The sequence below is a fragment of the Macaca thibetana genome, chromosome 19 (assembly GCF_024542745.1).
Source record: "Macaca thibetana thibetana isolate TM-01 chromosome 19, ASM2454274v1, whole genome shotgun sequence".
NCBI classification, from domain to species: domain Eukaryota; kingdom Metazoa; phylum Chordata; class Mammalia; order Primates; family Cercopithecidae; genus Macaca; species Macaca thibetana.
Genome location: NC_065596.1, coordinates 5,980,566 through 5,994,376, shown reverse-complemented (window position 1 = coordinate 5,994,376; position 13,811 = coordinate 5,980,566). Strand labels below are relative to the sequence as shown.

Sequence of the window (13,811 nt, the reverse complement as noted above, 5' to 3'; positions counted from 1 at the left end):
CTGCAACTTCTGACCCAGCACAGACGCGGGGGGGGGGGGGGGGGGCCCATGACACAAACAGAAATGAAAAAGGCAGGTTTCTGACCACGGCCCCAGATGCGCCCCAAAGTCAGGCCCAAGAGAACATACACGGCAGCCTCCCCTCCCCACCACCAGCCAGGTGGCAGAACCGAAACGCCTCAAACTTCCCCCAGATGGGCCCAAATCTGCCTCTGAGAAGTTCCAGAGTCAGCGGCCAGATGTGGTAGCCAGAGTTTCCTCCCGGGTGGCAGGGATACCCCTACATGTGCCCTGAGGAAAACATCACAGCCGCCCCCAACACTTCCACTCTCCAAGGGTGTACGGAGAGACAGGGTGTAAGGGGCGTAAGGGGAGCAGAAAGCTGGGACAAGCTGTCAGTTTCTGCGCAAACTCCCTGTCCCAAGAACCAAAGTGGCCCAACCTGAGGGGCTTCATCGGAACGCGTCAAAGCCGGCCCCCAGCTGCAAACAGCCTCCCACCCAGACAGAACAGGCCCCCACAAGTGCCCCGCTGACCACCCCCTGCCAGGCACACAAACGATCGTTGCTTCCCATGAGGACAGACACAGTCACCCCCACCAACGGCCCTACCCGGGCCCCAGATGGAAAAGCCCCCACCTTCCCCCTATCACGGTGCCAAGACCGTGCGGCCCACCGCCTCCTCGCCCCGCCGCCAGGTGCGCAAACTGGATCCTGCTCAGGTGCGGGGCAGGCCAGAAAGGCCCCGTACGCCGCCAGGTGCCTACACCGACGCCCTCCCGGCCCGGCGCGCGAGTCTGGGCTCCTCAGCAGCCCCGGGCCGCCCGCCTGTATTGCCTCCTAGTGCTGAGAAGGAACGCGGTTCTCAGCGCTCCAGGCCGGACGGGCGCCCACTCCGCGCCCTGCCGGCCCAGGGACCCGCGAGCAGCACCACAGACCCAGCGTCTCCGAGCCCGGACTCCTCAGTGAGGGGCGCGCGAGGCCGGCCCGCGCCCCGACGTTCCCCACTGGCGCGCCGGGCGCCATGCCACTCACCTGTCTGGCGCGGTAGCTCTCGAAGGCCCTCAGGGCACTGTCGGTGAGCTTCACGTGGAACACCGACACCTTGCTGCCGTCGCTAACCCGCCCGCACGACAGCCCGTAGCTCCTAGCCTCCTTCAGCGCCGCCATCTTGCGACCATCTCTCCCCCGCGCCCCCTTCCCGGCTCCAGCGCCGCCGCGCCGGCCACGCCCCGCCCCGCCGCCCGCTGACGTGCTGCATTATTCATGAGACGCGGCTGGCCACGCCCCCCAGAGTCCCACGAAGCCAACAGTCGCCGGCGTACCGCCAGGCAGCGTACTGCATTATTCAGGAGACGCGCCTGGCCACGCCCCCTGCGGGCCCCACAAGGCCCACAGTCAACGCCCCAAGTTGTTGCAAATTCATAAGGCACTGATAGCCCCGCCTCTTCAGGCCCTAGAGGCGGCCACTTCCGTGAACGAACTCCGCCTCAACACGCGCACCCCTCCAGGCCCCACCTCCATAGTATTATACATAACCCTGACTCAGCCAGGCGCGTCAAAGCCCCGCCCCGACAGCCGCTGACGTGATGCATTATTTATGAGATCTCTACAGTCTTCCGTCTTTGGCTTCTGTGGAAAGCCGCAGAGAGGGCGTGGAGGGGCGGAGCCGGCGCGAAACACGGGGGTGGGTAGGCCCGGCCGCGGGCTGGGGAGGGTGGGCGTGGCTATGTAAACGAGGCGCGCGCGTTGGAAGCTGAGTTGGACCTATAGGGCATCCCTTAGGGTGGGATGATGGGACTTCCACCCAGGGAAGGTGCTGGACCGGTAGGTGGAGGAGGAGCTGGTAAACTTTTTCTTATGAGATGAATACTTTTAATAGGATAAAATCCTACATCCCCACAGGCCTTGAGCGATGGTGCAGTCCAGCTTCATTTTCCTATTTTTTTTTTTTTGAGGGGTCTTGCTGTGTTGTCCAGGCTGGAGTGCAATGGCGCCATCATGGCTCACTGCACCCTCGACCTCCTGAATTCAAACTGATCCTCCTTGTCTGGGCCTCCTGAAGTGCTAGGATTACAAGCGTGAGCTACCAAGCCCAGCCTTCCATTTTCTTTTCTTTTCTTTTTTTTTTTTTGAGATGGAGTCCCACTCTGTCGCCCAGGCTGGGTGGCACAATCTCAGGCTCACTGCAGCCTCCGCCTCCTGGGTCCAAGAGATTCTCCTGCCTCAGCCTCCCAAGTAGCTGGGGTTACAGGCGCGTGCCACCACACCCGGCTAATTTTTTGTATTTTTAATAGAGACGGGGTTTCACCGTGTTAGCCAGGATGGTCTCAATCTCCTGACCTCATGATCCGTCTGCCTCGGCCTCCCAAAGTGCTGGTTTTACAGGCGTAAGCCACTGCGCTTGGCCTTTTTTTCTTTTTTTTTTTTTGAGGCAAGGTCTCACTCTGTCACTTAGGCGGGAGTGCAGTGGCATGATCTTGGCTCACTGCAGCCTCGAACTCCTGGGCTCAACCCATCCTCCCATCTCAGCCTCCCAGGTAGCTGAAATTACAGGCCTGCTCCACCATACTAGGCCAATTTTTTGTATTTTTTGAAGAGATGGGATTTTTCCATGTTGCCCAGGCTGGTCTCAAACTCCTGGGTTCAAAAGAACCTCCTGCCTCAGCCTCTCAAAGTGCTAGGAAGTGCTAGGATTGTAGGCCATGAGCCACTGCGCCTGGCCATCTGCAGACATTTTTGTTTGTTTGTTTAGAGACAGAGTTTTACTCTTGTTGCCCAGGCTGGAGTGCAGTGGCATGATCTTGGCTCACTGCAACCTCTGCCTCCCAGTCAAGCAATTCTCCTGCCTCAGCCTCCTGAGTAGCTGGGATTACAGGCATGCACCACCACGCCCAGCTAATTTTGTATTTTTAGTAGAGACAGGTTTTCACCATGTTGGTCAGGCTGGTCTCGAACCCCCGACCTCAAGTGATCCACCTGCCTCGGCCTCCCAAAGTACTGGGATTACAGGCATGCACCACCACGCCCAGCTAATTTTGTATTTTTAGTAGAGACAGGTTTTCACCATGTTGGTCAGGCTGGTCTCGAACCCCCGACCTCAAGTGATCCACCTGCCTCGGCCTCCCAAAGTACTGGGATTACAGGCGTGAGCCACCGCTCCCGGCCATGGATGACCTAGTTCTTAAAAATTTCTGCGGACAAGGCCGGATGTGGTGGCTCACACATGTAATCCCAGCACTTTGGGAGGCCGTGGCGGGTGGATCACAAGGTCAGGAGATCGAGACCATCCTGGCTACCACAGTGAAACCCCATGTCTACTAAAAATACAAAAAAATTAGCCAGGCATTGTGACAGGTGCCTGTAGTCCCAGTTACTCTCGGGAGGCTGAGGCAGGAGAATGACATGAACCTGGGAGGCGGAGTTTGCAGTGAGCTGAGATCGCGCCACTGCACTCCAGCCTGGGCGACACAGCGAGACTCTGTCTCAAGAAAAAAGAACAAGAACTAGGTCACCCACAATATTGCAAGTGAGTTGATTACCCTAGAGTGCCCCCTGGACACGTAGTCCACCTGGTGAGCTCTCTGATGGAAGCAGTGACCCCACCCTGCCCCTTGCCCCATGTGTGGTCTTGGACATGTCTTGCCCTCTCTGTTCCTCAGTTTGCTCATCCAGGAAACAGGGAGTGTAACAGCATCTACCTGATTGTCCTCTGACGATGACATGAGACAAGGACACATGTAGCTCGCCCTGTTCAAATGCTCCAGAAATGTGAGGTCGTGTACACATGCAAAATTCCTTCTGCAATGCTCACTTCCAATTCACAGCCCATAGCAGGTCGGGTAAGGCCCGCCTGAGTCACTGCTCAAGGCCAGGTACATGGGAGGTGTTAGTAAATGTGTTGGTATGAAAGAAAAAGCCATCCCCGTCGTTCTCCAAAGGTATCACATGTGGTCCAGCTGGCATACCTTGCACAGCTATGCCATCCACGAGGGATACCCTTCGCCACCCATGAAAAAGCATTCCATGCCTTCAACACAACTGCAATATCACACCTACTGGATGCTCCAGTTCACCACCCACATCCAGCTCAAACCTTTGAGGATGAAGTGGCCAAGTGAATGACCACATTCAATTTCACAATCCTAGTCCAGCCATTCGGGGCCTCTCTCCTCCCCATCCCCGGACCATGTCATAATTTGCATGTTCTGGGAAGCTCTGGGGCTATTTCTGTTTTCTTCTTTTTTTTTTTTTTGAGACTGAGTCTTGCTCTGTCGCCCAGGCTGGAGTGCGGTGGCCGGATCTCGGCTCACTGCAAGCTCCGCCTCCCGGATTTACGCCATTCTCCTGCCTCAGCCTCCCGAGTAGCTGGGACTACAGGTGCCTGCCACCTCGCACGGCTAGTTTTTTTGTATTTTTTCTTTTTCTTTTTTTTTTTTTTTTTTTTTTTTTTTTTTTTTTTTGAGATGGAGTCTCGCTCTGTCGCCCAGGCTGGAGTGCAGTGGTGCAATCTCGGCTCACTGCAAGCTCTGCCTCCCGGGTTCACGCCATTCTCCTGCCTCAGCCTCCCGTGTAGCTGGGACTACAGGCGCCCGCCACCTCGCCCGGCTAGTTTTTTTGTATTTTTTAGTAGAGACGGGGTTTCACCGTGTTAGCCAGGATGGTCTCAATCTGACCTCATGATCCGCCCGTCTCGGCCTCCCAAAGTGCTGGGATTACAGGCTTGAGCCACGCGCCCGTCCTGCAGGGCTATTTCAACTCCAGACATTGGTTGGCACTGGCAGTTTGCTTGGCCAGGAAGGACATTTCCTTCCTTTAATAAAGCTTTTTAAAAAGTTTATCAAACAAGCGACCAGGCGTAGTGGCTCACACCTATAATCCCAGCACTAAGGGAGGCCGAGGTGGGCGGATCACTTGAAGTTGGGAGTTCAAGACCAGCCTGGTCAGCATGGTGAAACCCCGTCTCTAATAAAAACATAGAAATTAGCCGGGCGTGGTGGCACGCACCTACAGTCCCAGCTACTCGGGAGGCTGAGGCAGGAGAATTACTTGAACCCATGAGACAGAGGTCTCAGTGAGCCAAGATCACCCCACTGCACTCCAACCTAGGTGACAGAGTGAGGCTCCATCTCAAAAAAAAAAAGTGGGCCGGGCGCGGTGGCTCAAGCCTGTAATCCCAGCACTTTGGGAGGCCGAGACGGGCGGATCACGAGGTCAGGAGATCGAGACCATCCTGGCGAACACGGTGAAACCCCGTCTCTACTAAAAAATACAAAAAAACTAGCTGGGCGAGGTGGCGGGCGCCTGTAGTCCCAGCTACTCGGGAGGCTGAGGCAGGAGAATGGCGTAAACCTGGGAGGCGGAGCTTGCAGTGAGCTGAGATCCGGCCACTGCACTCCAGCCTGGGCGACAGAGCCAGACTCCATCTCAAAAAAAAAAAAAAAAAGTGCATCAAGCAAGTGAGTGAAATATTAACTATCAGTCTCACATTTAGCCAGGTCTAGGCTGCAATTCAACACTAAAATATTGGCTGAGAACAGTGGCAAATGCCTGTAGCCCCTGCTACTTGGGAGGCTGAGGTGGGAAGATCACCTGAGTGCAGGGGGGCGGGTCAGTGCTGCAGAGAGCTGCACCACTGCACTCCAGCCTGGGTGACACAGCGAGACCGTGTCTCTAAGAAAAAAACAAGACTTAGGAGCTCCTGGATTGAAGAAATTCTGTATCTTAAGATTTGTGTGCTGGGCCGGGCACAGTGGCTCATGCCTGTAATCCCAGCACTTTGGGAGGCCGAAGCGGGTGGATCATGAGGTCAGGAGATCGAGACCATCCTGGCTAACACGGTGAAACCCTGTCTCTACTAAAAAATACAAAAAATTAGCCAGGCATGGTGGCAGGCGCCTGTAGTCCCAGCTACTTGGGAGGCTGAGGCAGAAGAATGGCGTGAACCCGGGAGGCAGAGGTTGCAGTGAGCTGAGATCGCATCACTGCACTCCAGCCTGGGTGACAGAGCGAGACTCTGTCTCAAAAAAAAAAAAAAAGATTTGTGTGCTGGCTAGGCGTGGTGGCTCACGCCTGTAATCACAGCACTTCGGAATGCCGAGGCAGGTGGATTACGAGGCCAGGAGTTCGAGAGCAGCCTGTCCAACAAGATGAAACCTCACCTCTACCAAAAATACCAAAAAAATTGGCTGGACATAGTGGCACTCGCCTGTAATCCCAGCTCCTTTGGAAGCTGAGGCAGGAGAATCACTGAACCCGGAAGGCAGAGGTTGCAATAAGCCGAGATCAGGCCACTGCACTCCAGCCTGGGCAACAGAGTAATACTCTGTTTCGGGGTAAAAAAAAAAAAAAAAAAAAAAAAAAACGGATTTGTGCTCTACATGAACAGGAAACAAGTTGACTTTGCATTATGAAAAGTCAAGAGGTTGTATGTATACACACACACACACACACATATTGGTGATGAGTTTCACTCTTGTTGCCTAGGCTGGAGTGCAATGGTGCAATTTTAGGTCACTGCAACCTCTGTCTCCTGGGTTCTTCTGCTTCAGCCTCCTGAGCAGCTGGGATTACAGGCGCATGCCACCACACCTGGCTGATTTTTGCACTTTTAGTAGAGACCGGGTCTCACCATGTTGGCCAGGCTGGTCTTGAACTCCTGACCTCAGGTGATCCACTCTCCTTGGCCTCCCAAAGTGCTGGGATTACATGCTTGTTATAGGGATTCTGAGGCACAAGAATCCCTTGCACCCGGGAGGTGGAGGTTGCAGTGAGCTGAGATGGTGCCACTGCATTCCAGCCTGGGTAACAGAGAGAGAGAAAAAAAAAAAAGAAAGTTAATCACCGATGTGGTGAAACCCTGTCTCTACTAAAAATACAAAATTATCTGGGCATGGTGGCACGCGCCTGTAATCCCAGCTACTCAGGAGGATAAGGCAGGCGAATCCCTTAAATCCTGGAGGCGGAGCTTGCAGTGAGCCGAGATGCACCACGGCACTCCTGCCTGGATGACAGAGCAAGACTCCATCTCAAAAAAAAAAAAAAGGCCAGGAGCGGTCCTGTAATCCCAACACTTTGGGAGGCCGAGGCGGTGATCATGAGGTCAGGAGTTCAAGATCAGCCTGGCCAACATGGTGAAACCCCGTCTCTACTAAAAATACAAAACTTAGCTCGGCATGTTGGCGAGTGCCTGTAATCACAGCTACTCAGGAGGCTGAGGCAGGAGAATCACTTGAATCAGGATCCAGGAGGCAGAGGTAGCAGTGAACAAGATCGTGCCACTGCACTCCAGCCTGGGCTACAGAGCGAGACTCTGTCTCAAAAAAAAAAAAAAAAAAAAAAAAAAAAAAACCAAGCTTCGTGGCATGCCCCTGTAATCCCAACTACTTGAGAGACTGAGGTGGGAGAATTGCTTGAACCCAAGAGGCGGAGGCTGCAGTGAGCCAAGATTGGGCCACTGCACTTCCAGCCTGGGTGACAGAGCAAGACCCCGTCTCAAAAATAAATAAATAGGCTGGTCGCGGTGGCTCACACCTGTAATCCCAGCACTTTGGGAGGCCGAGGCGGGCGGATCACGAGGTCAGGAGATCAAGACCATCCTGGCTAACACGGTGAAACCCCGTCTCTACTAAAAATACAAAAAATTAGCCGGGCGTGGTAGCAGGCACCTGTAGTCCCAGCTACTCAGGAGGCTGAGGCAGGAGAATGGTGTGAACCTGGGAGGCAGAGTTTGCAGTGAGCCGAGATCCCACCACTGCACTCCAGCCTGGGCGACAGAGTAAGACTCCGTCTCAAAATAAATAAATAAATAAATAATAAAAAATTAGCCAGGTGTGGTGGTGTGCACCTGTAATCCCACCTGCTTGGGAAGCTGAGACAGGAGAATCACTTGAACCTGGGAGTCAGAGGTCAGAGATTGCAGTGAGCCAAGATCATGCCACTGCACTCCAGTCTGGGTGACAGAGCTGGTGTGCAAAAAAAAAAAAAAAAAAAAAATTAGCTGGGTGTGGTGGCACATGCCTATAATCCCAGCTAATTGGGAGGCTGAGGCAGGAGAATTGCCTGAACCTAGGGCTAGCCACTGGAAAGAGGGCACAGACTCAAGCCACACCCAGCCTCAAGTTATCCAGGTGACCCAGAGAACAAGGGCCTGGAAGTGGCGGGTGAGTGAGTGAGGTGGGGGTGTAGATTGGAGTCCCAGGCCTTTGGGAGGGCCTCCAACCTCCCTTCTGCACCAGTTTCTGCCGGGTGGCTGTGGCAGGGAGCTTCCCCTCCTGGGCTATAAGGTGATAGATGCAGGTGAGATGAATGTAGTGGTCTATTTTCAGGGATGTCCTCATTCTTGGGGGCAAGATGGAACAATAAGAAGAAGGTGCAGGTGCTGGGGTGATAGAGGCCCCAGTGCTGGCTCCGCCCATCCTAGCTGTACTGGTGAGCGGCATCATGGGAGAAGCTCCCAGAGTCCGGAGTTGGGAGAGCCAGATGGGATCAGGGAACCTGCCAGCATCAACCCTGGCCCTTTCTCATGGCCCCTGAAGCCCTTCAGGGTGGGGCTCTGCGGGCTACCTGGCCTCATCCATCTGGAATGCACCAGGCTAGATCTGGCCCCAGGGCCTTTGCACAGGGCGTGCTGTTGCCCAGACCTGGGGCTGTCAGTTCCCTGCATGGGCAGACCCTTGCCATCACTGAAATATCGGTGCACACATCCTCTGGGAGAGGTCTTCCTGGGCCTCCAGCTGTGCTTCCTCACAGGCCGCATCCAGACATTCACATCCTCTCCCCTGGACCCCATCTGTCTCTTGTTTTGAGATGGAGTCTCGCTGTGTTGCCCAGGCTGCAGTGCAGTCCCATGATCTTGGTTCACTGCAACCTCTGCCTCCCGAGTAGCTGGGATTACAGACATGCGCCACTACACTCAGCTAATTTTTGTATTTTAAGTAGAGATGGGGTTTCACTATGTTGGGCAGGTTGGTCCGGAACTCCCGAGCTCAAGTGATCCACCCACCTGGGTCTCCCAAAGTGCTGGGATTACAGGTGGGAACCACAGTGCCTGGCGCACTCTTTTTAAAAAAAAAAAAAAAAAAAATCAGGCCGGGCGCGGGGGCTCAAGCCTGTAATCCCAGCACTTTGGGAGGCCGAGACGGGTGGATCACGAGGTCAGGAGATCGAGACCATCCTAGCTAACACGGTGAAACCCCGTCTCTACTAAAAACAATACAAAAAACTAGCCAGGCGAGGTGGCGGGTGCCTGTAGTCCCAGCTACGTGGGAGGCTGAGGCAGGAGAATGGCGTAAACCTGGGAGGCGGAGCTTGCAGTGAGCTGAGATCTGGCCACTGCACTCCAGCCTGGGCGACAGAGCGAGACTCCATCTCAAAAAAAAAAAAAAAAAAAAAAATCATAGATGGATTCTCACTATGTTGACCAAGCTGGGCTCCAGTGACCCTCCCACCTTGGCTTCCAAAGAGCTGAAATTACAGGCCATGACACTACACCGGCCTCTTTAAAAAAAAACAAACAAAAAAAGAGCTGGGTGCGGTGACTCACACCTGTAATCCCAGCACTTTGGGAGGCCTAGGCGGGCGGATCACAAGGTCAAGAGATCAAGACCATCCTGACCAACATGGTGAAACCCTGTCTCTACTAAAAATACAAAAATTAGCTGCGCATAGCGGCACACGCCTGTAGTCCCAGCTACTCGGGAAGCTGAGACAGGAGAATTGCTTGAACCCAAGAGGTGGAGGTTGCAGTAAGCAGAGATCGTGCCACTGTACTTCAGCCTGGTGACAGAGTAAGACTCTGTCTTAAAAATAAATAAATAGGCCGGGCGCGGTGGCTCAATCCTGTAATCCCAGCACTTTGGGAGGCCGAGACGGGCGGATCACGAGGTCAGGAGATCGAGACCATCGTGGCTAACACGGTGAAACCCCATCTCTACTAAAAAATACAAAAAAACTAGCCGGGCGAGGTGGCGGGCGCCTGTAGTCCCAGCTACTCGGGAGGCTGAGGCAGGAGAATGGCGTGAACCCAGGAGGCGGAGCTTGCAGTGAGCCGAGATCGGGCCACTGCACTCCAGTATGGGCAAGAGTGCCAGACTCCGCCTCAAAAAATAAATAAATAAATAAATAAATAAATAAATAAAAAATAAAAAGAGAGACCTCACTCTTGTGAAGTCTTCCAGCCTAGGCTGGAGTGCAGTGGCGCAATGATAGTTCACTAAAGCCTCAAATTCCTGTGCTCGTCATCCTCCTACCATCTGTCTATTGAATTCCGCACATCCACTAGGTAAAGCAATGATGCCACAGAATCCATGCAGCAGCCTCAAGTTAGGACCCATTGGGGTCCTGGATTTCAGGTAAAGACAGTGAATCCTGGGGTAATGGGTGGAGCTGGGCAGGAACACCCCCAGAGTCCACCTGAGTCAGACCTCTCAACCCACTTGTTCCCTGCTACATCACCCCACTTCTCTATGCCTCAGTTTCTCCTCTGTAGAGCTAGTGTGTTGTGCCCAGAGAGGAGACCCCCAGCTCCAGCTGGCTCAACCACATCCACCATGCTGTGTGACTCCAGATGCATCAAAGGCTTTCTCTGGCCCAGCCCCAGGTGGTGGTAGAAGAAAGCTCAGGAGTCTGTGGAAACTGCAGGATGGGAGGCTTTATTTCACTGTGGCGGGGAGGGAGCCTGGACAGGGGGCGGCAGGCGGGGCAGGGGGGCTGGCACTCAGGCGGGGACTAGGCAGGGGAAGGGCTGCCCCCAGGCCTGTTGAGGAGAAACTGAGGCCGGCCCTGGCGGAGACCTAGCCCAGCAGACTAAGGAGGGTGGGGGAAAACTGGGTCTGAAGGAATGAGGGCCCCCTCCCTCTGGGCTTTCCTCCTAGAGGGCCTTAGTCCCTCCTGCTGGCTGGGCTGCACGACCCCCAATCCCTGCTCCCCTAACCCGGAGGAGGGGGCTAGACCAGGGAGGGCAGTGGACAGGGAGCCTGGGGGAGTTGGGAAGCGCAGGGCAGGGTCCATCGTGTGCAGAGGGAGTGGCGGCCACCTGGGCGGTCAGTTCCTGGCAGCGATGACCACAGAGAGTGCCACACCCCCCAAGGCAACAGCAGTTGCCCCAAACAGCCACTTCCATGGGATGGACTGTAGATAAAAAGGAGGGGAGAGAAGGGTGGAGCGAGGTCAAGACTGGCCTCTGGGGCCTCAGCTGCCAGCATAGCCCAAACAGACCTCCCAACAAATCATTGCCTGACCATGTATTTCCCACTTTCTGGCAAACTCCTACTCACATAGCAAAACCCAAATCAAATGGTCCCTCCTCCAGGACACTGCCCCTCATGCCCTGGAAGAGGCTCCATTCCCCACCTGCAGCCCTCCAGCTTGAATTCCACCTTCAACTCCACTCATGATCACACAGGGCTGGGCCTTCTCCATGTCTCCTGCATCACCCAGGATGGCCCAGTCTCCAAGAACATTCATGTATGCAAAATAAAATCCCTCTGGTAGGCATGCCCTGCATGCAGCCCCTGCCCATTCTGTGCCCCAGCTTACCCAGGCACCCTTGCCAGGGCACTTGGCAGGCAGCCGGCTGGGGTTGCCCAGCATTTTCCGGTACAAGGCGGTCTCTGTGCTCCGCTGTGCTGCATGCTTCTTCACCAGCTTCGAGAGTTCTGCGTGGATCGTCTGTGAAAGGCAGGGAAGCTGAGAACACGCGGCGGCCAACCTGGCTTCACTGGCATCTGCCCTTCTGGGACCCTAGGCTGTTTGGGTGCTGGGACCATTGGGACATGGGGGTCCCATTTGCCCCTTTCTGGGCTTAGCAAAGTCAGGGCTGCTGACCCCATCCCTCCTAGGGAGCCAGTCGATGGAGCAGAGCACAAAGTAGCCAGGAGACAGAAGGTTCTGGAAAGAAGGCCAAGGACGTTGGCATGGAGCAGGCTGGCAGTGCCCTCAGCCGCTGGAGGGGTGAGAGCCCAGACTGCCTATGTGGCCGTCATGAGGGTCTTCACAAGCTGACCAGGATCCTTCAGATACCTACCCCGTGCCACTGCCCAGGTGGGAGCACAACAGAGAACCACAGCAAGAAAGACCTGAGGCAGACCACAGGAGGGACTTCCCAGCCGAGCAAGTCCCAGGGTGCCCCTGTCCTGCTCACCTTGTTGGAAGGTTCCAGCTTCAGGGCCGCCCTCAGGATGGGGATGGCCTCACTGTACTCCCCCTGCTGGGCCAGCACCTGTAAGGGGAAGGGGGTGGCGTCACTCTGGACCCATACCTCGGCCTCACTATCCTTCAAGAAACCCAGCCCAGGAGGTTGCAGTGAGCCAAGATGGTGTCATGCACTCCAGCCTGAGCAACAGAGTAAAACTCCATCTCAAAAAAATAAATAAATAAATAAAAACAGCCCGGCCAACATGGTGAAACCCCGTCTCTACTAAAAAAATACAAAAATTAGCCAGGCACGGTGGCATGCACCTGTAGTCCCAGCTACTCAGGAGGATGAGGTGGGAGGATTGCTTGAACTTGGAGGCAGAAGTTGCAGTGAGCCGAGATCATGCCACTGCACCCCAGTCTGGGTGACAGAGTGTGACTCTGTCTAAAAATAAAAAAAAAATAAAAAAATAAAAAATAAATTAAAAAAAAAACAGGCCAGGCGCGGTGGCTCACGCCCGTAATCCCAGTACTTTGGGAGGCTGAAGTGGGCAGATCACGAGGTCAGGAGATCGAGACCATCCTGGCTAACATGGTGAAATCCCGTCTCTACTAAAAAATACAAAAAAATTAGCCAGGCATGGTGGCAGGCGCCTGTAGTCCCAGCTACTCAGGAGGCTGAGGCAGGAGAATGGTGTGAACCCAGGAGGCAGAGGTTGCAGTGAGCTGAGATCACACCACTGCACTCCAGCCTGGGTGACAGAGCGAGACTCCGTCTCAAAAACAAACAAAACAAAAAAAACGGCCAGGTTCCTGGCTACTCATACAAGTCCCAAATGGAGCTCTGGTAATATCCTTGGGTTCCAGCCACCCCCAAACTGCTCCCCTAGCCCTCAAACTCCATCAGCGCACACTAAGCTTGGCATTGGCCCCCGCAACATGCTCCTTCTTCCCCCGTGGATCTGTCTCAGCTGGAGATCTAGGCACCCACCTCACCACCTCCTCCCTCACCACCTCCACTGGCAAGAGGCTGAATGGATGTTTCCATAGGTTGTTTTTTTTTTAATTTCTTTTAGAGACAGGTTCTTGATCAATCGCCCAGGCTGGAGTGCAATGGCATGATCATAGCTCACTGCAGCCTCAAACTCCTAGACTCAAACAATCCTCCAGTCTCAGCCTCCCGAGGAGCTGGGACTACAGGTGTGTACTACCATGTCCAACTAATTATTTATTTATGTATTTATTTATTAAATTATTATTATTTTTTGATATGGAGTCTTGCTCTGTCTCCCAAGCCGGAATGGAGTAGCGCGATCTCGGCTCACTGCAACCTCCGCCTCCTGGGCTCAAGTAATTCTCCTGCCTCCGCTTCCCAAGTAACTGCAATTACAGGCGCCTGCCACACCCAGCTAATTTTTGTATTTTTAGTAGAGACAGGGTTTTACCATGTTGGCCAGGCTGGTCTCGAACTCCTGACCTCAGGTGATCTACCTGCCTCAGCCTCCCAAAGTGCTGGTATTACAGGCGTGAGCCACCACGCCCAGCCTACTTATTTATTTTTTCTATTTTAGAGACAGGGTCTCACCATGTTCCCCAGGATGGTTTCGAACTCCTGGGCTCAACCAATCCACCTGCCTCCGTCTCCCAAGGTACCGGGATTATAGACGTGACTCACCA

At 54.4% G+C, this 13,811-nt stretch overlaps 4 protein-coding genes across 18 annotated transcripts in view; 2 read left to right on the top strand and 2 right to left on the bottom strand.

The window, feature by feature from the left end:
- Positions 1 to 1,243, bottom strand: part of ELL (elongation factor for RNA polymerase II) — an 84,752-nt gene extending 83,509 nt beyond the window's left edge. The window contains exon 1 of the mRNA XM_050769581.1: positions 1,035 to 1,243. Coding sequence (XP_050625538.1) covers positions 1,035 to 1,169 — 135 coding nt within the window. The 5' untranslated portion in view covers positions 1,170 to 1,243. The remainder of the gene's footprint in view (positions 1 to 1,034) is intronic.
- Positions 1 to 13,811, top strand: part of REX1BD (required for excision 1-B domain containing) — a 280,166-nt gene that overhangs the window by 92,713 nt on the left and 173,642 nt on the right. The window lies entirely within an intron of this gene.
- Positions 1 to 13,811, top strand: part of KXD1 (KxDL motif containing 1) — a 233,117-nt gene that overhangs the window by 187,433 nt on the left and 31,873 nt on the right. The window contains exon 1 of one of the 3 annotated variants that reach the window (XM_050769830.1): positions 11,777 to 11,780. The exons of the other annotated variants lie outside the window; for them this stretch is intronic. The gene's annotated coding sequence lies outside the window, so the exon portion shown is untranslated. Of the gene's footprint in view, positions 1 to 11,776; positions 11,781 to 13,811 lie in introns of those variants that run through there. 3 annotated transcript variants of the gene reach the window in all.
- FKBP8 (FKBP prolyl isomerase 8) overlaps positions 10,636 to 13,811 on the bottom strand; it is a 212,805-nt gene continuing 209,629 nt past the window's right edge. For all 11 annotated transcript variants that reach the window (XM_050769665.1, XM_050769666.1, XM_050769670.1 and 8 more), the window contains 3 exons: positions 12,142 to 12,219; positions 11,538 to 11,669; positions 10,636 to 11,129 (listed from right to left, as the gene is read on the bottom strand). In XM_050769665.1, coding sequence (XP_050625622.1) covers positions 11,043 to 11,129; positions 11,538 to 11,669; positions 12,142 to 12,219 — 297 coding nt within the window. In that variant the 3' untranslated portion in view covers positions 10,636 to 11,042. The remainder of the gene's footprint in view (positions 11,130 to 11,537; positions 11,670 to 12,141; positions 12,220 to 13,811) is intronic.